This window comes from Pseudophryne corroboree, chromosome 6 (genome assembly GCF_028390025.1).
Source record: "Pseudophryne corroboree isolate aPseCor3 chromosome 6, aPseCor3.hap2, whole genome shotgun sequence".
Lineage (NCBI taxonomy): Eukaryota > Metazoa > Chordata > Amphibia > Anura > Myobatrachidae > Pseudophryne > Pseudophryne corroboree.
In genome coordinates this window covers 394,334,822-394,361,079 of record NC_086449.1, presented here as the reverse complement: position 1 = coordinate 394,361,079, position 26,258 = coordinate 394,334,822, and the positions used below count along the sequence as shown (strand labels likewise).

The 26,258-nt window shown below is 46.5% G+C and overlaps 1 protein-coding gene across 1 annotated transcript in view; it reads left to right on the top strand.

Moving 5' to 3' along the window:
* Nucleotides 1–26,258, top strand: part of ITIH5 (inter-alpha-trypsin inhibitor heavy chain 5) — a 152,521-nt gene that overhangs the window by 47,349 nt on the left and 78,914 nt on the right. Inside the window, exon 7 of the mRNA XM_063926817.1 lies at nucleotides 1,262–1,378. Coding sequence (XP_063782887.1) covers nucleotides 1,262–1,378 — 117 coding nt within the window. The remainder of the gene's footprint in view (nucleotides 1–1,261; nucleotides 1,379–26,258) is intronic.

The following is a 26,258-nucleotide window of genomic DNA, read 5'->3' as shown; positions in this document are numbered from 1 at the left end:
GCGGCACATCATTAATGCATTTATACACATGACACACATAATGCCCCAACCGACCCACACACAGCACTCACACGGCCACTTACATTGTGACCTTTGTCTCTGCTTGGATACAGATGTGTCCTCATACATCTTGCCTCAATGCGCCAATCAGCAGGAGATGCCTGGGGTGAGTAAGCTGGCAGCTCTGCTAACGTCGGGCGCATTTTTTGATGAAAATTTGCATTGCTATGTGGCTAAGATGCACAAGCAGCTTCTGCTGATTAAAATTATATGCGGCATGCCTATATTCTGTGTGCGACTGTGGCTGTATCTGCATACGAAATGCTACACACAGAATATAGGCATGCCACATATCATTTTAATCAGCAGAAGCTGCTGGTGCCCCATGGCATACCAAATGCCCTAGGCATTTGTCTAGTTTGCCTATGCCTAGGGCCGGCTCTGGTAATGCTATTTGCCAGGTTTAATGCTAGTTGCCAGGGGTGTGGAATGCTAATTGCCAGTGGTTTAGAATGCTGGTAGCCAGGGGTAATGATAGTTGCCAGGGGTAATTCTAGTTTTCAGGAGTGTGTAATGCTAGTTGCTATGGTGTGTGTAATGCTATTCGCCAGTGGTGTGTGTACAGCTCCCGCCTGCCAGCCCGCTTCCGCCTGCCAGCTCCCGCAGCCGCTCCTCACTCCCCCGCTCCCCCACTCCCCTCTCCTCCCTGTCATATTACTCCGCTCGGGGGCGGGGGGGGGGGGGGGGGGGCAAAGTTTCCAAAATGACGAGCGGAGTACTATGTCAGGGAGCAGTAGGGACAGGGGAAAAGTGGTGGGCGCCCGGTGTAGTCGCACGCCTCGCCCGCTGCTAGAAACGGCACTGTTCAGATATCTATATATATATATATATATTATGTATCTTAGAGTTAGATAAAGTAACCAAGGCTGTGTTAATTAACATTAACATTAGGCAGAATGATCAATGTTGCTTTATTCAAATGATTCACATAAACCACAATTCTGTTTAGTGTTTCACATAGGGCTGGAAACCCTTTAGATACAGCTGCTTTTTTATTGTTGTAAATCTGTAAGTAGTAATTAGTGATTTGAGCTAAATCAGATGAGTATTGAACATGTTGGTAATAGCAGTTGGAGAATGACCACTCGCTGCGTGTACAGTGTTTGGTGTGTGTACAGGTTTAGCCGCCACATAGATTAGTCATCATAAATGTATGTTTTTATGTATTTTAATTATTCACCTTTCCTTACTTTTTCCCCAGGTTTTAAATGGATACTTTGTACATTATTTTGCACCAACAGACCTGCCTCCACTTCCAAAGAATGTGATCTTTGTTATTGATACAAGTGCTTCCATGGTGGGAACTAAAATTAAACAGGTAGGAATAAACCCATAATTCTGCAAGTACACTACTCCAGATCTGTCCACTAGTGATGACACGTTTTAGGATTGCAATGACTTTAAGATCTGCAGTTATGTTAATTGGACTCTCCTTTTTACGTGAACATGTCATGTACAGTATGTTTATGCTATTTAAATGTATTGGTGGTCTTCAACACTAAATCCCATCCCTTTGTATCAGTAATCATCGTATAGTATTATTTGCGTTTATTTCAGTGTATTGAGGCTTACGATAGAAGAAGGGCTGCAGCCACCATGATATTATTTACTGGGAATATAACTTCAAATTCATTATATATGTATGGCACACTGAGCCTGATTCAGATGTCGTTGGAGTAGATATTGCTGATGTTTACATAGAATCAGCAGCAATAGCACTAATATGGTGCCTCCTGCATAAATTACTGATCCAAGCTGCATCCAAGGACGCAGTATCGTATCGTCTGCGACGCCATCGGCCGCTTAATGACCCATGGGGTCGCGCCAAGCCGTCTGCCGCAGGAGTCACCAAAAGGCCAGGAAATCTCCTCGGACTGAGATCCTTGCCTCATCCCTTCCCCAAAACGGCGGTGACACACCTCTGTTTTGAGAAATGGATGCCGTTGTCGCCTCCTCTCTGCCCCCAAACAGCATCAGACTGTCAATCACTGAGAGTCTGATGCCGCCTTGCATCCACTATCACATGAACATGAGCAGTTTGGACAGGGCCGGCAACAGAAATCTTGTGGCCTGGTACACATATGTTTTTTGGGCCCCCCCCATCCCTCCATGGTAGATACAGGCTGGTTGACCACTAGCTCATACCCCGTCTCTTTCCAGCCTCACCCCCCGTCTCCCGCAGTCTCACCATATTTCTGTGTCCCACAGCCTCACCATCCCCGTGTCTGGCAGCCTCACCATCCCCCTGTGTTCCGCAGGCTCACCATTCCGTGTCCTGAAGCCTCACCATATCCCTGTTTCCCGCAGCCTCACCCCCACCTCCCACAGCCTCACCATCCCCCTGTGCCCCACAGCCTCACCATCCCCCATGTCCTGCAGTCTCACCATCCCCATGTTCTGCAGCCTCACCATCCCGTGTCCTGAAGCTGCACCATATCCCTGTGTCTCGCAGCCTCACCCCCATCTCCCACAGTCTCACCATCCCCCTGTGTCCCGCAGCCTCACCAACCCTGTGTGCCGTAGCCTCACTATACCCCTGTCCTGCAGCCTAACCATCCTCCTGTGTCCCGCAGCCTCACCATCCTCCCTGTGTCCCGCAGCATCACCATCCCCCTGTATCCCGCAGCCTCACCACCCCCCTGTGTCCAGCAGCCCCACCATCCCCCTGTGTCCCGCAGCTTCACCAGCTCCCCTGTGTCCTGCAGCCTTACCATCGCCCTGTATCCCGCAGCCTCACCCCCGTGTCCCGCATCCTCACCACCCCCCGTGTCCTGCAGCCTCACCATCCCCCTGTGTCCCACAGCCTCACCACCCCCTCTGTCCTGCAGCCTCACCACACCACCTGTGTCCCGCAGCCTCACCATCATCACCCCTCTGTGTACCACAGCCTTAGCCTTCCCCATACCTGCTGGCGGTTTGGGGGTTCATAACCACATTGAAGAGTTCCCCCAGGTCTATCTCTGTGCCCTTCTGGAGATGCACAATTGGATGGGCGGCCGGGGGCAACTGTGGGGCCGGCCAGAGAGCTGCTGCCGCTGTAGTCCATATTGCATGGTGCAAACTGCGGGCGCTGCCGCTCATCTCACCAGGAGTCCGGCGTGCCCTGCCAGGAGGAGACAGTCCGCTTGGGGTCCCTCATAGCTCGGCGCTGCATAGAAAACTACTGCTGGGATTCCCGAGTCTTTAGTGCGGGTGACTGGGGGAAGGGTGAGGACGGTAGCACACTGCTGCTGCTTCTGTCACTGCAGCTGCGGCTGGGAAAACTTTTGAGAAAAGTAAATGACCACTTAAGGGGGACACAGGAACTGGTGTGTAGCTGTGTGGTGTGTCACTGTAGCTGTGAGGTGGACCTTGAGACAACACGCCAGGGTTTGATCAGATAGTATCTTCTGACTCCTTCTGAATTGCCCTTTCATATTTGTGAAATCCAAACAGGAGTTTTTGGAAGGAAACACACGGATGCACTACTGATTTACTTCGGCCAACATCTATGATTTGATGGTCTGTTAGCATCTTCAGGAATACACTCTCAGCGAATACATGCTCTGTTTGTATTTCTTTTGGTGAAGCCATTCTTTGATTTGCACCCCTGATGAAGTCCTAAGGGACGAAACGCGTTGGGTTTCAACGATTGTGCGTTTCCTTAAATCGGTGAACAGATCATACATGCTTTCTCATGCTAAGGAATAAGTACTTCACCTAATGATTGAAAACACCTTATAATAGATTATCAGAAATGAATGCATTACTCAAGTGACATGTGTGATCCTGTGATTCATGTTATGGAAGTGTAGATGTAACATGTTTTTTAATAAATGATTTTATAATATAAGATATCTGTGGTGGTCAAGCTCCCAAGAGAACCTTTGTTTTTGTCCATTCTATGTGCAGTACTCCTTCTGACAGGGGGTATTTCTCAGTGGTTTGAGCTACTAGACAATAGCGCAATTAAGGGGTCTTAATTTCCTTTTTATTTATATATATATATATATATATATACACTGTATGTGTGTGTGTGTGTGTGTGTGTATATACTAATCATGAGTTTGTAATTAGATGCAACATTTCCAATAAAAGGTAACTCCATCACACTATCTGTGCTCCTAGTTGTAGCAGATGATAGAGTCTCTACAGCCTTTTCCAATGGCTATAAAGGGTGTCTGCACTTTAGTTTCCCAGTTTATGCAGGCAGGGTTATATACTTACTGTTGGGATTATTGTGAGCAGCTATTTCAGCCAGCAGTTGCCATTGAGTCTTCCATTTCTGGGGTATATGCTGCAGCTCTGACAGAGTCTCTTTGCTGTGTGATGCTAGGGCTGCCTGTGTGAGGCGAGGAGGAGGTGTGCTCAGGAATACACAGACCTGTTCCAGATGAGCTCACCCTTCTGATGCTGCAATCAGATGTCTCTCCCCCTAATGACACCGATCAGCTGGGCAGTGCACCTTCTCCTCAGCGCCAGCTCTCTCTGTCACTGGGGTGTCAGCTTTGGACAATGTTTCGCCTCCTTGCCAGTAGAGATGAGCGGGTTCGGTTCCTCGGAATCCGAACCCGCCCGAACTTCAGTTTTTTTTACACGGGGCCGAGCGACTCGGATCTTCCCGCCTTGCTCGGTTAACCCGAGCGCGCCCGAACGTCATCATCCCGCTGTCGGATTCTCGCGAGGCTCGGATTCTATCGCGAGACTCGGATTCTATATAAGGAGCCGCGCGTCGCCGCCATTTTCACACGTGCATTGAGATTCATAGGGAGAGGACGTGGCTGGCGTCCTCTCCGTTTATAGAGAAGAGAGTGAGACTAGAGTAGAGAGAGACACAGTAGTAATTTTGGGGAGCATTAGGAGGAGTACTTTAGGAGGAGTACTACTACTTGCTGAAGTGATAGATAGATAGTGTGACTGTATAATGTATATCTGACTTGTGGGGGAGACACTGACAGTGGGGAGCAGTTAGAGTCTGAGAGCAGGACTTGCTGCCAGAGTGCCACACTGCCATTGTGACCACACTGACCACCAGTATAATATATATTGTGATTGTCTGCTTAGGAGTACTACTTGCAAGTTGCTGATAGTGTGACCAGTGACCTGACCACCAGTTTAATAATCACCACCAGTTTAATATATATAATATATATATATAATTGTATATAATATATATATAATATTGTATACCACCTACCCGTTTTTTTTTTTTTTTTTTCTTTCTTCTTCTTTATACATACTACTATAGTAGCTTACTGTAGCAGTCTGCGGTGCTGCTGAGCTGACAGTGTCCAGCAGGTCCGTCATCAGTCATTACATAATAAATATATATTATATACCTGTCCGGCTGCAGTACTAGTGATATTATATATATATATATTGATTTCATCTCATTATCATCCAGTCTATATTAGCAGCAGACACAGTACGGTAGTCCACGGCTGTAGCTACCTCTGTGTCGGCAGTCGCTGGTCCATCCATAATTGTATACCACCTACCCGTGGTTTTTTTTTTTTCTTTCTTCTTTATACATACTACTATAGTAGCTTACTGTAGCAGTCTGCGGTGCTGCTGAGCTGACAGTGTCCAGCAGGTCCGTCATCAGTCATTACATAATAAATATATATTATATACCTGTCCGGCTGCAGTACTAGTGATATTATATATATATATATATTGATTTCATCTCATTATCATCCAGTCTATATTAGCAGCAGACACAGTACGGTAGTCCACGGCTGTAGCTACCTCTGTGTCGGCAGTCGCTGGTCCATCCATAATTGTATACCACCTACCCGTGGGTTTTTTTTTTCTTTCTTCTTTATACATACTACTATAGTAGCTTTCTGTAGCAGTCTGCGGTGCTGCTGAGCTGACAGTGTCCAGCAGGTCCGTCATCAGTCATTACATAATAAATATATATTATATACCTGTCCGGCTGCAGTACTAGTGATATTATATATATATTGATTTCATCTCATTATCATCCAGTCTATATTAGCAGCAGACACAGTACGGTAATCCACGGCTGTAGCTACCTCTGTGTCGGCAGTCGCTGGTCCATCCATAATTGTATACCACCTACCCGTGGTTTTTTTTTTTCTTTCTTCTTTATACATGCTACTATAGTAGCTTACTGTAGCAGTCTGCGGTGCTGCTGAGCTGACAGTGTCCAGCAGGTCCGTCATCAGTCATTACATAATAAATATATATTATATACCTGTCCGGCTGCAGTACTAGTGATATTATATATATATATTGATTTCATCTCATTATCATCCAGTCTATATTAGCAGCAGACACAGTACGGTAGTCCACGGCTGTAGCTACCTCTGTGTCGGCAGTCGCTGGTCCATCCATAATTGTATACCACCTACCCGTGGTTTTTTTTTTTCTTTCTTCTTTATACATACTACTATAGTAGCTTACTGTAGCAGTCTGCGGTGCTGCTGAGCTGACAGTGTCCAGCAGGTCCGTCATCAGTCATTACATAATAAATATATCTACCTGTCCGGCTGCAGTACTAGTGTGATATTATATATATATATATTGATTTCATCTCATTATCATCCAGTCTATATTAGCAGCAGACACAGTACGGTAGTCCACGGCTGTAGCTACCTCTGTGTCGGCAGTCGCTGGTCCATCCATAATTGTATACCACCTACCCGTGGTTTTTTTTTTCTTTCTTCTTTATACATACTACTATAGTAGCTTACTGTAGCAGTCTGCGGTGCTGCTGAGCTGACAGTGTCCAGCAGGTCCGTCATCAGTCATTACATAATAAATATATATTATATACCTGTCCGGCTGCAGTACTAGTGATATTATATATATATTGATTTCATCTCATTATCATCCAGTCTATATTAGCAGCAGACACAGTACGGTAGTCCACGGCTGTAGCTACCTCTGTGTCGGCAGTCGCTCGTCCATCCATAAGTATACTAGTATCCATCCATCTCCATTGTTTACCTGAGGTGCCTTTTAGTTGTGCCTATTAAAATATGGAGAACAAAAATGTTGAGGTTCCAAAATTAGGGAAAGATCAAGATCCACTTCCACCTCATGCTGAAGCTGCTGCCACTAGTCATGGCCGAGACGATGAAATGCCAGCAACGTGTTAGGCGCCGAGGGTCCGCTCGTCAGTGCGGCCCGGCGCCTAGCAACTAGGGACGCCACATGCGGACAGCCGCCGGCTCCCTAGCAACGCTAGACGCCGGGCGCACGGAGCCGCACAGACCCTAGCAACGGGGACGCCACTGTCGGATCGTGTTCCCCGTTGCTGGGTCTAAGTTAATCACCTCACTGGTTCCTGGCCGTGCAGCATGCAGCTGCACGGCATGTTGTAATTAGCCCTGTCTGGCTCCTGATTGGAGGGCTCCCATTTAAAGGCACTCTCAGGACTTCTCACAGACGCCGGTAATAGCTTCCTGTTTGCTGTGTCAGTTGCAGAGAGTTTTCCAGTCCTGTTCTATCCGGTCGTTCCTGTCCTCAGTGATCCAGTACTCGGAAGTTGTCATCTTTTCCTGGAGTCCAGACCGAGCACCTTTAACATCCTGTGGTGTTCGTGAGTCGCGGCGTAGCCGTGTGTTGCGGCTTGACCGCTTACTATTTATTATTTGGTTATATTGTGTTTCGGAGCTTTTGCGGAGGATTCCGCTCCCACAAATCCACTCTGGTATCCAGCGGTGCTGGATAGGAGTAACGGATTAGTGGATTTTTGGTTGTCTTTTTCCCTGGCGGTTTGTCCGCACATACTTCTGGTTTAAGTTAGTTAGCTTGTAGCCCCTGGCCTGGTTGCTTAGTCAGAGGGCCCCTTGTTATCACCCTGTCTCGGATTTCCCTTTGTCTCCCATTAAGACCTGAGGGGGCATCGGAGTTGGGCAGACATAATCCGCCCTTCAAACGCGGCTGCCATGGGCTCAAGCAACCATAGTCTCGCAGGGGATTTCTGATTACACGGGCGAGACAACGGAGTTAGGGCGCCAGGGGTTACTAGGCTTTCCCGCTCCCGTAACCAGCATTTCCTTCCAGTACTCTGGCCTCTGTCATAAGATCTCCTCTGGTCAGAAGTACTGGAATCATAACATTATTACCGGCCAGACCAAAACGTAAACTTAAACAGGGTTTGATTTTTTCCCTTATTCAGTTTAGATGATTTGTCGGCCTCATGAATCCCACTGGTTTAGGGCCAAATCCTGGCCAGCTTCTAGTTAGCCAGATTCAAGAACTTACTCAGATGGTTCAGGATCTTTCCCTTCGGGTGAGGTCACAGGAAGATCTTTTACGGACTTCCCCGAGGGTCGTTCCTGAACCGAAAATGCATTTGCCTGACCGTTTTTCTGGTGATAGGAAGCAGTTTTTTAATTTTAAAGAGTCTTGTAAACTTTATTTTCGTTTAAGACCAGTCTCCTCAGGTACGGAATCTCAGCGGGTCGGAATTATTATTTCTTTACTTCAGGGGGATCCCCAGACCTGGGCTTTTGGTTTAAGAACAGAGGATCCGGCATTGTTGTCTGTAGACGCCTTTCTGGGGTCTTTAGGGCTATTGTATGATGACCCTGATAGAGAGGCATCCGCCGAGAGTCAGTTACGTGCTCTCAGACAGGGTAGGAATCCCGCAGAGATTTATTGTACAGAGTTTCGCCGTTGGTCGAACGACTGTGGATGGAATGACCCAGCCCTGCGCAGTCAGTTTCGCCTCGGCTTATCTGAGTCTATAAAAGACAGTCTCCTTCAGTATCCCGCTCCTGAGACTCTCGATAAACTCATGGAGCTTTCTATTAAGATTGATCGTCGTCTCAGAGAGCGGAGGGCTGAAAAAGGAGCACCTGTCGGGTCTACCCCTTGTGTTTTTTCCATTCCTGTGGACATAGAGGAGCCCATGCAGATGGGTCTCTCCAAGCTGTCTCCTGAAGAAAGAACCAGAAGGCAAAATTCTGGTCTTTGTTTGTACTGTGGGGGTAAAGGACATTTTGCCCGTAATTGTCCGAGCAAGTCGGGAAACGCCTCGACCAAGTGAATTGTGAGGGGGTTCACTTTGGTCTGCAGCTTATCTCCTCGAATAATTCCCTGTTAGTCCCAGCTAAAGTTTCCTTTGGCAGCCTCAGTTCTTCGGTGTCGGCTTTCGTTGACAGTGGAGCTGCAGGGAACTTTATGGACTTAACATGGGCCAAGGCCTTAGGTATTCCTCAGTTAACCTTGGGTAGGCATATCACCATGCATGGTTTAGATGGGAGTCCCTTATCCAATGGGGTTATTTCTCTCTGTACACCCCCTGTTCTACTTTCGGTAGGAGCTCTTCATTCCGAAAAAATTGAATTTTTCCTTACCCATTGCCCAGCAGTTCCAGTGGTTCTGGGTCACCCTTGGCTGGCCTTTCATAATCCCATCATTGATTGGCAGTCGGGGGAGATCTCACAATGGGGTACCATCTGTAATAAGGAATGTATTACGCTTCCCCTCAGAATTGCTGCTGTCATTCCCGCACCCATTCCTGTGGAATACCAGGATTTTGTTGATGTATTTTCCAAGGGCAATGCGGACATTCTGCCTCCCCATCGGCCTTATGATTGTGCTATTGAGCTAATTCCTGGTGCCACATTACCAAAGGGAAGGTTATATGCATTGTCCGGACCAGAAACTGTGGCCATGAATGAGTATGTTAAAGAGAGCCTAGGGAAAGGATTTATCAGGCCATCTAAATCTCCTTTAAGTGCAGGCTTCTTCTTTGTGGAGAAGAAAGATGGATCACTCAGACCCTGCATTGACTTTAGAGCCTTGAATAAGATCTCAGTAAAAAATACTTACCCTTTGCCGCTGATTTCTGTCCTCTTTGATCAGCTACGTTCGGCTGTGATTTTTTCTAAGATTGACCTGAGAGGAGCGTATAACCTCATCCGAATCAAGTCAGGAGATGAGTGGAAAACGGCATTCAGTACTCAATCGGCTCACTACGAGTATCTGGTTATGCCATTCGGCCTGTCTAACGCTCCGGCAGTTTTCCAGGATCTCATTAACGATGTGCTCCGTGATTTTCTTGGAAGATTCGTAGTCGTCTACTTAGACGATATCTTGATCTATTCTGACTCTATTGAACAACATGTTACCCAGGTGCGTCAGGTTCTTAAAAAATTACGTGAAAATCACCTATATGCCAAGCTGGAGAAGTGTGAATTTCATGTCACGGAGGTATCCTTTTTAGGGTACATTATTTCCCCTCAGGGATTCTGTATGGAACCAAAGAAGCTCCAAGCCATCCTTAGTTGGGCGCAACCCACCAACTTAAAAGCAATTCAGCGCTTTTTAGGGTTTGCGAATTATTATAGAAGATTTATTCATTCTTTCTCCGACCTGGTTGCTCCCATTGTGGCACTGACTAAGAAGGGAGCGGATCCAACCAACTGGTCACGTGAAGCTGAAGTATCTTTTCAGGCCTTGAAACAAGCCTTCATCTCAGCCCCAGTCCTCAGACATCCCAACCCAGAATTGCCTTTCATTGTTGAGGTTGATGCCTCGGAGGTTGGAGTAGGGGCTATCCTGTCTCAGAAGGATCCGGACTCTCTAGAATTACATCCTTGTGCCTTTATGTCCAGGAAATTCTCTTCTGCTGAATCCAACTACGATGTTGGTAACCGGGAATTACTGGCTATTAAATGGGCTTTCGAGGAGTGGAGGCATTGGCTTGAGGGAGCAACACATACCATTTCAGTTTTGACTGATCACAAAAATCTTCAGTACATAGAATCAGCTAAACGGCTGAATGCCCGGCAGGCTCGTTGGGCTTTATTTTTTACTCGTTTCAAGTTTTTTATCACCTACAGGCCAGGTTCCAAGAATACCAAGGCGGATGCCCTGTCACGCAGTTTTCTTCCAGTTCATGATAACAGTCCTGTTACTCCCATACTTCCGTCTTCAGTCATTCGGGCAGGTCTCACACAAGATTTATTCACCCAGTTAAAGCAGCTTCAACATCAAGCTCCTGGAAATACTCCTGCTGGTCGTCTTTATGTCCCTGAGTTTTTGAGAGCAACTGTTTTGACTGAGTTTCATGATAGCAAAGTTGCCGGGCATCCGGGGATCTCTAATACTTTGGAATTAGTCTCCCGCTCAGTATGGTGGCCTGGTCTTTCCAAAGACATTAAGGAGTTTGTTTTTTCTTGTCAAGTCTGTGCACAGCATAAAGTTCCCCGTTCCTTGCCTATCGGTCAACTTATGCCCTTAAATGTTCCTCTCAGGCCATGGTCTCATATTTCCATGGATTTTGTGGTAGACCTCCCTCTGTCAGCCGGATGCCGAGTCATATGGGTAGTAGTGGACCGTTTTAGCAAGATGGCCCATTTCATTGCTCTTCCCCGACTGCCATCTGCCCAGGGATTGGCAGTTTTGTTCCTCCGCCATGTTTTCAGACTCCATGGATTACCCACTGATATTGTTTCTGATCGGGGTCCACAATTCATTGCACAATTTTGGAAGTCTTTTTGTGCCTCATTAAAGATGAAATTGTCTTTAACGTCCGGCTACCATCCCCAATCCAACGGGCAGACTGAGCGAGTTAATCAATCATTAAAACAGTATTTGCGTTTGTACTCGGCCAAACTCCAAAATGATTGGTCCGAGTTTCTTCCTTTGGCGGAGTTTGCTTACAACAATGCCTGTCATTCCTCCACCAATGTGTCTCCATTTTTTACAGTTTTCGGTTTTCACCCCAGGGCTAATTCCTTTTTTCAACATTCCTCTGTCTCCTCGCTGACCTTGACCTCTCATCTCAGACTCATTTGGAGAAAAGTGCACCTTGCTCTCAGAAAAGCGGCATTTCGGGAGAAAAATTTTTCTGACAGGCTCCGGCGGCCTTGCACTTTTAAAGTAGGAGATAGGGTATGGTTGTCGACTCGCAACATTAAACTTCGACAAACCTCAGCCAGATTGGGCCCCAAATTTATTGGACCATTTCATATTATAAAAAAAATCAATCCAGTTGCTTTCCGGTTACGTTTACCAAGAACTCTCCGGATCGGAAATACGTTCCATTGCTCCTTGTTGAAACCATACGTTTCTTCCAGTAGATTTCCTCGAAAGGTCTCTCAGGGGAAATCACCAGTAGATGTACAGGGTCAGCAGGAGTTCTTGGTGGAGAAGGTTCTCGATTCCAAGTTGTCCCGGGGTCGGCTTTATTTTCTGGTACATTGGAGAGGTTATGGTCCAGAAGAAAGGTCTTGGGTCCTGGATAAGGATCTCCATGCCCCGAGGCTCAAGAGGGCATTTTTTCGAGAATTTCCTCAGAAACCTGGCCTTAGGGGTTCCTTGACCCCTCCTCAAGGGGTGGGTACTGTTAGGCGCCGAGGGTCCGCTCGTCAGTGCGGCCCGGCGCCTAGCAACTAGGGACGCCGCATGCGGACAGCCGCCGGCTCCCTAGCAACGCTAGACGCCGGGCGCACGGAGCCGCACAGACCCTAGCAACGGGGACGCCACTGTCGGATCGCGTTCCCCGTTGCTGGGTCTAAGTTAATCACCTCACTGGTTCCTGGCCGTGCAGCATGCAGCTGCACGGCATGTTGTAATTAGCCCTGTCTGGCTCCTGATTGGAGGGCTCCCATTTAAAGGCACTCTCAGGACTTCTCACAGACGCCGGTAATAGCTTCCTGTTTGCTTTGTCAGTTGCAGAGAGTTTTCCAGTCCTGTTCTATCCGGTCGTTCCTGTCCTCAGTGATCCAGTACTCGGAAGTTGTCATCTTTTCCTGGAGTCCAGACCGAGCACCTTTAACATCCTGTGGTGTTCGTGAGTCGCGGCGTAGCCGTGTGTTGCGGCTTGACCGCTTACTATTTATTATTTGGTTATATTGTGTTTCGGAGCTTTTGCGGAGGATTCCGCTCCCACAAATCCACTCTGGTATCCAGCGGTGCTGGATAGGAGTAACGGATTAGTGGATTTTTGGTTGTCTTTTTCCCTGGCGGTTTGTCCGCACATACTTCTGGTTTAAGTTAGTTAGCTTGTAGCCCCTGGCCTGGTTGCTTAGTCAGAGGGCCCCTTGTTATCACCCTGTCTCGGATTTCCCTTTGTCTCCCATTAAGACCTGAGGGGGCATCGGAGTTGGGCAGACATAATCCGCCCTTCAAACGCGGCTGCCATGGGCTCAAGCAACCATAGTCTCGCAGGGGATTTCTGATTACACGGGCGAGACAACGGAGTTAGGGCGCCAGGGGTTACTAGGCTTTCCCGCTCCCGTAACCAGCATTTCCTTCCAGTACTCTGGCCTCTGTCATAAGATCTCCTCTGGTCAGAAGTACTGGAATCATAACACAACGTCGTCTGCCAAGGCCGATGCCCAATGTCATAGTACAGAGCATGTAAAATCCAAAACACCAAATATCAGTAAAAAAAGGACTCCAAAATCTAAAATAAAATTGTCGGAGGAGAAGCGTAAACTTGCCAATATGCCATTTACCACACGGAGTGGCAAGGAACGGCTGAGGCCCTGGCCTATGTTCATGGCTAGTGGTTCAGCTTCACATGAGGATGGAAGCACTCAGCCTCTTGCTAGAAAAATGAAAAGACTCAAGCTGGCAAAAGCACCGCAAAGAACTGTGCGTTCTTCGAAATCCCAAATCCACAAGGAGAGTCCAATTGTGTCGGTTGCGATGCCTGACCTTCCCAACACTGGACGTGAAGAGCATGCGCCTTCCACCATTTGCACGCCCCCTGCAAGTGCTGGAAGGAGCACCCGCAGTCCAGTTCCTGATAGTCAGATTGAAGATGTCAGTGTTGAAGTACACCAGGATGAGGAGGATATGGGTGTTGCTGGCGCTGGGGAGGAAATTGACAAGGAGGATTCTGATGGTGAGGTGGTTTGTTTAAGTCAGGCACCCGGGGAGACACCTGTTGTCCGTGGGAGGAATATGGCCGTTGACATGCCTGGTGAAAATACCAAAAAAATCAGCTCTTCGGTGTGGAAGTATTTCAACAGAAATGCGGACAACATTTGTCAAGCCGTGTGTTGCCTTTGTCAAGCTGTAATAAGTAGGGGTAAGGACGTTAACCACCTCGGAACATCCTCCCTTATACGTCACCTGCAGCGCATTCATAATAAGTCAGTGACAAGTTCAAAAACTTTGGGCGACAGCGGAAGCAGTCCACTGACCAGTAAATCCCTTCCTCTTGTAACCAAGCTCACGCAAACCACCCCACCAACTCCCTCAGTGTCAATTTCCTCCTTCCCCAGGAATGCCAATAGTCCTGCAGGCCATGTCACTGGCAATTCTGACGAGTCCTCTCCTGCCTGGGATTCCTCCGATGCATCCTTGCGTGTAACGCCTACTGCTGCTGGCGCTGCTGTTGTTGCTGCTGGGAGTCGATGGTCATCCCAGATGGGAAGTCGTACTCGTAAGCCCACTTTTACTACTTCCACCAAGCAATTGACTGTCCAACAGTCCTTTGCGAGGAAGATGAAATATCACAGCAGTCATCCTGCTGCAAAGCGGATAACTGAGGCCTTGGCATCCTGGGTGGTGAGAAACGTGGTTCCGGTATCCATCATTACTGCAGAGCCAACTAGAGACTTGTTGGAGGTACTGTGTCCCCGGTACCAAATACCATCTAGGTTCCATTTCTCTAGGCAGGCGATACCGAAAATGTACACAGACTTCAGAAAAAGAGTCACCAGTGTCCTAAAAAATGCAGCTGTACCCAATGTCCACTTAACCACGGACATGTGGACAAGTGGAGCAGGGCAGGGTCAGGACTATATGACTGTGACAGCCCACTGGGTAGATGTATGGACTCCCGCCGCAAGAACAGCAGCGGCGGCACCAGAAGCAGCATCTCGCAAACGCCAACTCTTTCCTAGGCAGGCTACGCTTTGTATCACCAGTTTCCAGAATACGCACACAGCTGAAAACCTCTTACGGCAACTGAGGAAGATCATCGCGGAATGGCTTACGCCAATTAGACTCTCCTGTGGATTTGTGGCATCGGACAACGCCAGCAATATTGTGTGCGCATTAAATCTGGGCAAATTCCAGCACGTCCCATGTTTTGCACATACCTTGAATTTGGTGGTGCAGAATTTTTTAAAAAACGACAGGGGCGTGCAAGAGATGCTGTCGGTGGCCAGAAGAATTGCGGGACACTTTCGGCGTACAGGCACCACGTACAGAAGACTGTAGCACCACCAAAAACGCCTGAACCTGCCCTGCCATCATCTGAAGCAAGAAGTGGTAACGAGGTGGAATTCAACCCTATATATGCTTCAGAGGTTGGAGGAGCAGCAAAAGGCCATTCAAGCCTATACAATTCAGCACGATATAGGAGGTGGAATGCACCTGTCTCAAGCGCAGTGGAGAATGATTTCAACGTTGTGCAAGGTTCTGCAACCTTTTGAACTTGCCACACGTGAAGTCAGTTCAGACACTGCCAGCCTGAGTCAGGTCATTCCCCTCATCAGGCTTTTGCAGAAGAAGCTGGAGACATTGAAGGAGGAGCTAACACGGAGCGATTCCGCTAAGCATGTGGGACTTGTGGATGGAGCCCTTAATTCGCTTAACAAGGATTCACGGGTGGTCAATCTGTTGAAATCAGAGCACTACATTTTGGCCACCGTGCTCGATCCTAGATTTAAAACCTACCTTGGATCTCTCTTTCCGGAAGACACAAGTCTGCTGGGGTTCAAAGACCTGCTGGTGAGAAAATTGTCATGTCAAGCGGAACGCGACCTGTCAACATCTCCTCCTTCACATTCTCCCGCAACTGGGGGTGCGAGGAAAAGGCTCAGAATTCCGAGCCCACCCGCTGGCGGTGATGCAGGGCAGTCTGGAGAGACTGCTGATGCGGACATCTGGTCCGGACTGAAGGACCTTTCAACGATTACGGACATGTCGTCTACTGTCACTGCATATGATTCTCTCCCCATTGAAAGAATGGTGGAGGATTATATGAGTGACCGCATCCAAGTAGGCACGTCACACAGTCCGTACTTATACTGGCAGGAAAAAGAGGCAATTTGGAGGCCCTTGCACAAACTGGCTTTATTCTACCTAAGTTGCCCTCCCACAAGTGTGTACTCCGAAAGAGTGTTTAGTGCCGCCGCTCACCTTGTCAGCAATCGGCGTACGAGGTTACTTCCAGAAAATGTGGAGAAGATGATGTTCATTAAAATGAATTATAATCAATTCCTCCGTGGAGACATTGACCAGCAGCAATTGCCTCCACAAAGTACACAGGGAGCTGAGATGGTGGATTCCAGTGGGGACGAATTGATAATCTGTGAGGAGGGGGATGTACACGGTGATATATCGGAGGATGATGATGAGGTGGACATCTTGCCTCTGTAGAGCCAGTTTGTGCAAGGAGAGATTAATTGCTTCTTTTTTGGTGGGGGTCCAAACCAACCCGTCATTTCAGTCACAGTCGTGTGGCAGACCCTGTCACTGAAATGATGGGTTGGTTAAAGTGTGCATGTCCTGTTTATACAACATAAGGGTGGGTGGGAGGGCCCAAGGACAATTCCATCTTGCACCTCTTTTTTCTTTAATTTTTCTTTGCGTCATGTGCTGTTTGGGGAGTGTTTTTTGGAAGGGCCATCCTGCGTGACACTGCAGTGCCACTCCTAGATGGGCCCGGTGTTTGTGTCGGCCACTAGGGTCGCTTATCTTACTCACACAGCTACCTCATTGCGCCTCTTTTTTTCTTTGCGTCATGTGCTGTTTGGGGAGTGTTTTTTGGAAGGGCCATCCTGCGTGACACTGCAGTGCCACTCCTAGATGGGCCCGGTGTTTGTGTCGGCCACTAGGGTCGCTTATCTTACTCACACAGCTACCTCATTGCGCCTCTTTTTTTCTTTGCGTCATGTGCTGTTTGGGGAGTGTTTTTTGGAAGGGCCATCCTGCGTGACACTGCAGTGCCACTCCTAGATGGGCCCGGTGTTTGTGTCGGCCACTAGGGTAGCTTATCTTATTCACACAGCTACCTCATTGCGCCTCTTTTTTTCTTTGCGTCATGTGCTGTTTGGGGAGTGTTTTTTGGAAGGGCCATCCTGCGTGACACTGCAGTGCCACTCCTAGATGGGCCCGGTGTTTGTGTCGGCCACTAGGGTCGCTTATCTTACTCACACAGCTACCTCATTGCGCCTCTTTTTTTCTTTGCGTCATGTGCTGTTTGGGGAGTGTTTTTTGGAAGGGCCATCCTGCGTGACACTGCAGTGCCACTCCTAGATGGGCCCGGTGTTTGTGTCGGCCACTAGGGTCGCTTAGCTTAGTCATCCAGCGACCTCGGTGCAAATTTTAGGACTAAAAATAATATTGTGAGGTGTGAGGTATTCAGAATAGACTGAAAATGAGTGGAAATAATGGTTATTGAGGTTAATAATACTTTGGGATCAAAATGACCCCCAAATTCTATGATTTAAGCTGTTTTTTAGGGTTTTTTGAAAAATACACCCGAATCCAAAACACACCCGAATCCGACAAAAAAAATTCGGTGAGGTTTTGCCAAAACGCGGTCGAACCCAAAACACGGCCGCGGAACCGAACCCAAAACCAAAACACAAAACCCGAAAAATTTCAAGTGCACATCTCTACTTGCCAGCCCCCGGGTCTGTCTCTGGGCCCTCCAGCCTTCTTTTCACTCAGCTAGTAAATAAGGTAATACAATTACCAAGGGAGCGCTTCAGTTATTTAATACTTTATGATAAAAAATCACAGACAAATAAAAAGCAGCAATGATAAATGTCATTATAATGTTATTTAAAAAACAAATGGACTCAACTCCACAGTCTCATCAATTCATATCTAACAAATGTTGGAGTCCAATACGTTGTATATAATAAAAGTTCAGCTGTCAACAGATGTTCACCAGTACATATGTAGCACTTAAAGTTCAGAGATGATGGAATAGTTATATAGTATATAGAGCTTATAGTGTCATTATACCATGCTCACCTCCGTTATAGATAAATAATACTAGCGGAGTGTCAGAGGGAGGACGCTGTATTCCAACCAAGATAACTACAGCGTTATGCTCCACCTCTGTCCAATGCACGTCTCCGTGTGAAAAGCAGAATACGCTGTCCGTTGTTGGACGTGGAGAGAGTGCAGTAGAGTGCCCCATGTAACTGCTCTGTATTACCTCCTCCAGCTGATTGGCTTTGTATGGTGATTGCAGAGTTCTCTCGCAGCCGTCGGGTATGGAGGGAGCAGGAACTGGTCGTTTAATTACCCACGGGTGCCGGCCAATGTTTTGCGCTGGTAATGTTGAGCTGGCAGCTGCTGAATATAATCACCCTGTGTTTTGCTGAAGGAAAGAGTCCAACAGCCCAAATAGGTAGTCTCCTTTTCACTTTTTTTCACTCAGCTGCTCCCTGGGTCCATATCCAACTATGACTGACTTTGAGGGAGGACCGGCCTTGATCCTCAGCACCTCCCAATCAGTGCCTCAGGCAGCTCTGTCTCATGCCACCCTGGTCTCCAAAATGCAGCTCCCTCAGGACACCCCTGATAGTCAGTGCCTGCTCTCTCATAAATCCGGTGCCCTGTGCATCTCTGAACTGACCAACTGCCGCTCACTTCCAACTGTCACTGGTCATGTGACCTGCTTCTGGCCTCCAGAGCTGCTGGGAATTATCTGCCTGTGTAATCACATGTACATGCTCTGTAGCGCACGCCACAGTGTATATACCTCATATAGCCGGGTATTACATGGTATTACATAGCTTAAGGGCCATACACACTAGGAGATTTCTCCCAGAGATGTGTGCGGAGCGATCTAGCATAAAAAACGCTCAGCACACATCTCTCCCCGCTCAGCACACAGCCACACTGTCCAGACGGTGACTAGCTGCAGGACAGACTGGGCGGATACATTTTGGGCCACATATAGGAGTACGTCCTAGGATTCTATCATCTCGTTGTGTGATGTTAAATGTGTTTTATACCATTACCCATACAAAACCCAGTACTGTCGCTGCTTTGCTGTTATCCCCTGTTTTTCATTAATAAATGAATTTGCTTTTAAACCTTCATATGTACGCATACAGTCATTATATGGCTGTGGAAGTTTGGAGAGCAAAATATAAAAGGGTAAAAGAAACCTTTGCGTGCCTGCAAAGAGCTAACTTATGTGTAAGCAAAAGTAAGCATTTAATGCTCTTCTGAATGACACAAGGTGTAACCATTCGTACTACAAGGATCACACGACTGAAAAGTGGGTGTTGGAAAAATCTCTGCATTCCATCCTTTTCTTCACAGAAAGTTCTTTCTGATAAGGAGTTAAAACGTTATCACATTATTGTATTTTTTATTTGTTTTATTTGCATATGTCCGCTGGAGATTTGGAGTGACTATGGATAAAAAGACTGGACTACTTTGTTGTTAACTATATGTGGAACAGTGTTATAGCGCCATAATTGTCACATTTTTGTATACATATATCAACTTTCATCCAACCATCCAACTAGTTGGTTGGTTGGAATGATAATCTGGGAATGTATGGGAGCAAATGGCAATAATCAACTTGTTCCCACACCCCAGAAAATGGACAAAAGTTGGTGAAAGTCAAATTGATTTAACGATCTTGTCTGAATGACTGTTATTGTTAATTTTACAGAGTTTGGGAACAAATTGCTGATTGCCATTCATTAATAGATCATTCCAACCAACTAGTTGGATGGTTGGATGAAAGTTGGTCTAGTGTACGGCCATCTATAATATGTTGGCCATTGCTATGTTAACATGCAATGCAGTGCATGTATGTATGTATCTATCGTGAAATTAATATTTGTGTTTAAAGTACAGAAACAATCTCCATAATTTTATCCCCATTTTGAATAACCAAATCCAATTATAATGCTGATTTAGATTACCTTATAACCTTCACAATAATGGGTAAGAGACACAGTACGCAATTGGCGTATGGGGTACCGTAAGGGTACGTACTTAGCGTAGCATACGCTAGGCCGTGATCGAGACGCACATGCGGCACGCTCGCTCACAGCTTAATGCGTGGTGTCGAGCACGCTATAGGCGAGCGACTACCGTAATGCTACGCTACCAGCGTAGCGGACGCTCGAGACCACGAGGAGATCACGAGCGGCGCAGACGCTCACAAGATGACAATCAGTATACCTTGAATGTAACACACAGAAAGGATACTCTTATACTGTAAACCTTGTACTGAGACACTGTAGTGATATAACGCTGCTTAACCTTGTTAACACTAAAGCTGTTTGAGCGATCGAGACGCTCCTATTACCCTCTGCAATGTAATGAACACACGATACCGTGCTAAGGATCCAACACCTTTACTAACAAGCTTTTAGTTATATCAAATAGGGGTAAAACAGTTACAAGTCATACACTACATACTAACATATAATTCTAACAGAATATCTAGACAGAAATATACAATAACGTTACAATCTTATACTAAACGGAGAGAGAGAGAATGTGGCCAATACAAACAAAGAGCGAGATAATCACAGAGAATTACTTACACACACTGGGAACGATCGCAGCGCAGCCTGGTACCAGCTCCGAGTTAGTCAATTTGAAAACCGTTTGTGGAGAGTGGGGGAGCTGTTCAGGCTGGCTGATCTTATTTACACTGAGTACAGTATACTACAAAGGGACCTACAATCTCATTGTTCATTGGACACAGGAATGTCTCCTCGCATCATATCAAAAGGTCATAGGTTAGTTTGAACAGGTGGGCTGTGACTATTTCAAACAGCTCAGGAGGGTGGGAATCTCCGGATTCCCGACGCATGGATAATGAATCGCAAATATATGAAATGTCCAGAATCTACTAATGGCCATAACTATACGCAGGAGCGATTAATCTTTACCTAACCAGCACCGGATTGTTGCTATTAAAATACTCTTCAGTTAGGTACCAGACACAGCTGTTCAAACCCTGTCTGACCCTTCGTAACATACAAAGAGGGATTCCCAAGTCCGTGAACAAGTCACATTAAACAAACTTACAGTTATTACTAAGGGGAACATTATCTATAAAACATGCTATATGGATTTATTATCTAACGATTGAGTCGCCCGCTAGACGCACACAAACTCTACCGTAAATGCACATACCACGCGCTCAAGCGCATGGCCGAGGCGCCATCACGCGGCTGCGAGTATCCGCACGCACGGGAGAGAATGTGCACGTGCAGCAGGCACGCGCATGAGGTGAATATATGGCAATGTGCAGCGTGATATTTTTCTGACTTTGACAGTCCACCCTTTGGCAGTCATCAATAACTGCCACTTCCTAAAAACAGTTCAAAAAGAGAAAAATATATGTCATGTAAAAATACATTTCTATGATTGGGTAAGGGAGAAGAGAAGAAAGTGGGAAAAAGGTATGACCTAGTGAGATAGTAGAAGCATGTGTGTATGAGTCCATGTTTGAGGGGTCATGTATCATCGTGCCGTACGTGTTTTAAATCAAGCTTCGAGGTATTGCGAAGTATACATTTGAATTCCTTCTTATCCCGTATTACGGGTCTGTGGATGGGCTGTCAAACTTTACCGAGCTCTTTTCGGCTTTTGGTTGCAACAAAATGGGGGAGCACATTTTAGTTGATGATACATGAATGGGGGGATATGTGAGTGCTGATATCTGTGCCTGTATTCCCTATCGACTATGTGTGTCATTACCTGAAGGTTGTAGAGGTGAAGATAAGAAGCAATTATGGTAAATGCAGTCATAAACTATGTGAGTTTAATGTACATTTGCCGATTGAGGTCTTGTCTGATGTCTTGTCTCGATGTACATGTTGCCTGTAGTCTCCCGATGCTTTTGCTATAATTGCTTGAGCAAAAAGCTTTCTCAATGTCCATAGACTTACAATCTTTGAAGTGTTGGGCTATCGTAAAATTTTAGAGTCACTAGGGAAAATGGGGGTCTATGGCATTGTCCATCAATGGTCTGTGTAAAAGGTTGTCAAATTCTTCTTCCAAGCGGATGTCTTTGTACCTTGGAGGAAAATAAAGGAGAAACGGGTGAAAGAAACGGACCGTGGAATCACATTTTCATCACAACATTGTCTCTATTGTTGGGTCATACATCAAATTAGTCGTTGTTAATACAGTGTCCTCGCTTCTTAAACTCATCACTCGGGCACTACGTTTACACTTCGTTAAAACCCGAACGCATCTAAATATCAGACCAACCAATATGGCGACTCCCAGAATACACAAAAGAAATTTCCCTACATCCATGATAATACCTTGGGCCCATTCTCCTAAACCAGAGAACCAATTTCGTGGGTTCAACCATGACACCCAACTGGTCAGCTCATTACCCACAGCCGCAAGGATGAGATTGTGTTTCCTTCGGAACTCCCATTTTAATTGTAAAATGTCATCCATCTTTTGGTCTATGACCTCGGCTGGGTCCTCCGTGCTGTTTGTAATGTACGTGCAGCACTTGATTCCATATTGAGTTGCCAGGGTTACACAATACCCGCCTGTCACAGCTGTGAGGTAATTGAGAATCATCCTATGCTGAACCAGTTCCGTTTTGTAGGCTTGTAACTCTTTCCCAGTGTACCTGAATGTGTCGTCATACATTTCGGTGATATTGTCTAATAAATTTGCAAGCGCAGATATATATTTATAATTTATCACTCCTCTAGCGGTACGAGTGATATCTAACGCGAGTAGGAATTGAATCCCGGTGGATTCATGGATCAGGTCAGAGGCTGAATGCTCTGTTCTTTCTATCAGGTGCCGTTTAACGATGTGCTCGTAATGAGTGTGAGTATAAGGAGCTTGGGCACTACGGTGAATATCTTTCATTTTAGTGTGGGATACAGTCATTACCTCAGGCAGTACTTTTCCAATATAACATAACCCTTCTGAGTTTGGGGCAAGCCACTTATACGCCTTCCTCCCGCATATGAAGTATGCATCATCGGGGAGAACATATGGGACGGAGTGTGACATAACCATATTACAGATTTTCCATGTGAACTCTCCTAACCCTAATTCTTCCATCTGTTTAGTACACGTATCAGTTTGTACGATCTGTGCACAGTATCCTGGTGATACTTCTCCAACTCGCATGATCCTACTTCCTAAGGTGTACCTATACCGAAAGAATTTCCTATGGTCGGCTATCTGGCGTATAAGTTTTGTGTCTACGGGCAATCTGTCGGCTCTATGTGAGAATGTCATGGTTTGATTACTCCATGACACTTCCCAATTTCCCGGCTTTCGGGGATTGGAAATGTTAAAGCACACTAAGGACCTATCCACATGATATTGGTGGAGCTTCAAACTAGGAGGACTAGAGATATTAAACCTCTTGTCCACCGGCCTCCCACCACTTAGCTCAAGTACCTCTCCTACCGTTAAAGGGAATGGTACTAGTCCTGATTTGCTATGGCCTTGAGGTACTTGAGAGCATACCCAACAGTCTGTCTGATTTAACACTTTACCCACTAAGGAGTGATAGTCACTCAATGGATGCCGGTCCATGTGGACATTAAAACTGGACTGACATTTCTTTATGCACCCATCCTCAACTATATTGTCACAATGCCTACAGATGCAGTTCTCTTCAGCTAACAATCCTTCACAATTCCTTCTATTGTCAATGCTACCAGATCGTTTTCTGATACTCGCCTTTACTCAGAGATTATGTTGTTCTTGGAAATCTACGCCTGCATCCTGGTCATCAGAACCCATTCCCGATCCTTTCTCGACCTCCATGGTACTCTCACCGAAACAGACTGCTCTGGTCAACATCATGGTCAACAGGAAAATCCGGATCACAGTCTCTTGGGGCAAGTCCATCTTTGAGGAGTAAAAGGGGAAAAATAAGAAGGGGGAAAGGAAATAGGAGGGAGGTGGGAACTGGAGAAAATAACAAATGGGAAAAGAAATCTGGCTCGACAAGCTTCCGGTCTTGTTATTCTCAGCGCTCAGGTGTCGTCTCAATCCTCCCTGAACAGACACTCTAGTGATACAACCTCTACCGTCTGTTCTTTATCACGGGACCTCTCTGGGTCAGTGACCTTTTTACAATGAGACGAATGGACCCAAGTCTCTCTCTCGGCAACCTTCAAAGCAGTTGTGCTGGTCAATAAGACTTGATATGGTCCTTCCCATCTGTCAATAAGGCAACCTGAGCGTAGAAAATTCCGTATCATTACATAATCCCCAGGTTCAATGTCATGACAATTACTGTCTGGCAAATCAGGAATCACCAACTTTAGATTATCATTCTGATTCCTCAATTGCTTACTCATCTTAACCAAGTACTTTACGGTTACTTCATTGTTACATTTCAAATCATCCTGGGGGTTAATCATAACATGGGGTTGTCGACCAAACAGAATTTCAAAAGGAGACAGATTAAGAGGGGACCTGGGAGTGGTTCTGATGCTGTATAGTACGATTGGCAAAGCTTCAGGCCATAACAGTCCTGTTTCAGTCATTACCTTGCTCAATTTATTTTTAATAGTGCTGTTTACTCTTTCCACCTTCGCGCTCGCCTGGGGGCGGTACGGAGTATGCAGCTTACTATTAATTCCCATCAACTTACACATTGTTTGAAAGACTTCACCTGTGAAATGGGTACCCCTATCACTTTCAATTATTCTAGGGATACCGTACCTACACACAAATTCCTGTACAATTTTCTTTGCAGTAAATACAGCGGTATTTGTGGCCGCAGGAAATGCTTCAACCCAATTTGAGAATACATCAATACAGACCAAAACATACTTTAAATTTCTACAAGGTGGCAATTGTATGAAATCAATTTGTATTACCTGGAAAGGGCCATCTGTCGGAGGGATATGGGATGGCTCTGTCGGTATTGCCTTTCCGATATTCTTCCTCAAGCAGGTGAGACATGTCATTGCTCTTTTACCCGCGTGGGAAGAAAATCCTGGGGCGCACCAATAAGCTCTTACTAGCTTGCACATCCCTTCTTTGCCTAGATGAGTCAGCCCATGTGCTGCTTCCGCTAGACTTGGAAGGTATGCTCTGGGTGCCACTGGTTTACCATGTCCATCTGTCCAGAGTCCTGAGGACTCCTGGTCATATCCTTTTGACTTCCAAACTGCCTTTTCCTGTGGGGAACACAAATTTTGCATTTCACACAATTTCTGTGTGTTTACAGTATTAAATACCATCAGTCGTGTACTATCTGTTTGTATGGGGTTACTAGCTGCTGATTTAGCAGCTTCGTCTGCTCGGCTGTTACCAAGTGATACCGGGTCTTGGCTATACGTGTGAGCTTTACACTTGATAACAGCCACTCTGTCGGGTTCCTGTATCGCTGTTAGAAGTCTTTTGATGTGGGCTGCATGCGCTACGGGTGTGCCAGCTGCCGTCATGAAATTTCTGAGGCTCCATAGGGCTCCGAAATCATGGACTACTCCGAATGCGTACCTAGAATCTGTGTAGATATTGGCTGACTTGCCCTTAGCCAATTCACATGCTCTGGTTAGGGCAACCAGTTCAGCAACTTGTGCTGAGTGAGGTGGGCCTAGCGGTTCTGCTTCTATGGTACCTTGGTCATCTACGACTGCGTATCCAGTACACAAGTCTCCCGAGTCCGTCTGTCTGTGACAACTACCGTCAGTGTAGAAAGTAAAATCTACATCTTCCAGTGGGTTGTCACTGATGTCAGGCCTTGCCGTGAAATTTTGGGTCAAATATTCCATACAATCATGTGTGTCATCCCCTGTATTAAATCCTCCTTCACCATTATTCTCATCCTCCACCCTTTGTGCCTGTCCAGGCACACCTGGGAGATACGTTGCAGGATTTAATGCGCTGCATCTCCTTATGGTAATGTTTACGGGGGCCATCAATGCCAATTCCCATCTTGTAAACCGCGCTGATGAGACGTGTCTGGTTTGGGCAGAATTTAGTAAGGCTGACACTGCATGTGGTGTATGAATTGTGAGGTTGTGTCCTAGCACTACATCTTCGCTTTTCGTGACTAGCAATGCTATTGCTGCAACGCTTCGCAAGCATGTGGGGAGGGATCGCGCTACCATATCTAGCTGAGCACTGTAGTAAGCTACCGGCCTGCTGGCATCACCATGCTTCTGGGTTAAAACACCTGCTGTGCAACCAGCACTCTCTGTTCCGTACAGCTCAAAGGGTTTCCCATAGGCAGGCATACCTAATGCCGGTGCCTGTGTTAGGCACTGTTTTAGTCTTTCAAATGCCATCTCAGATTCGTCTGTGTGCGAGATCCGATCAGG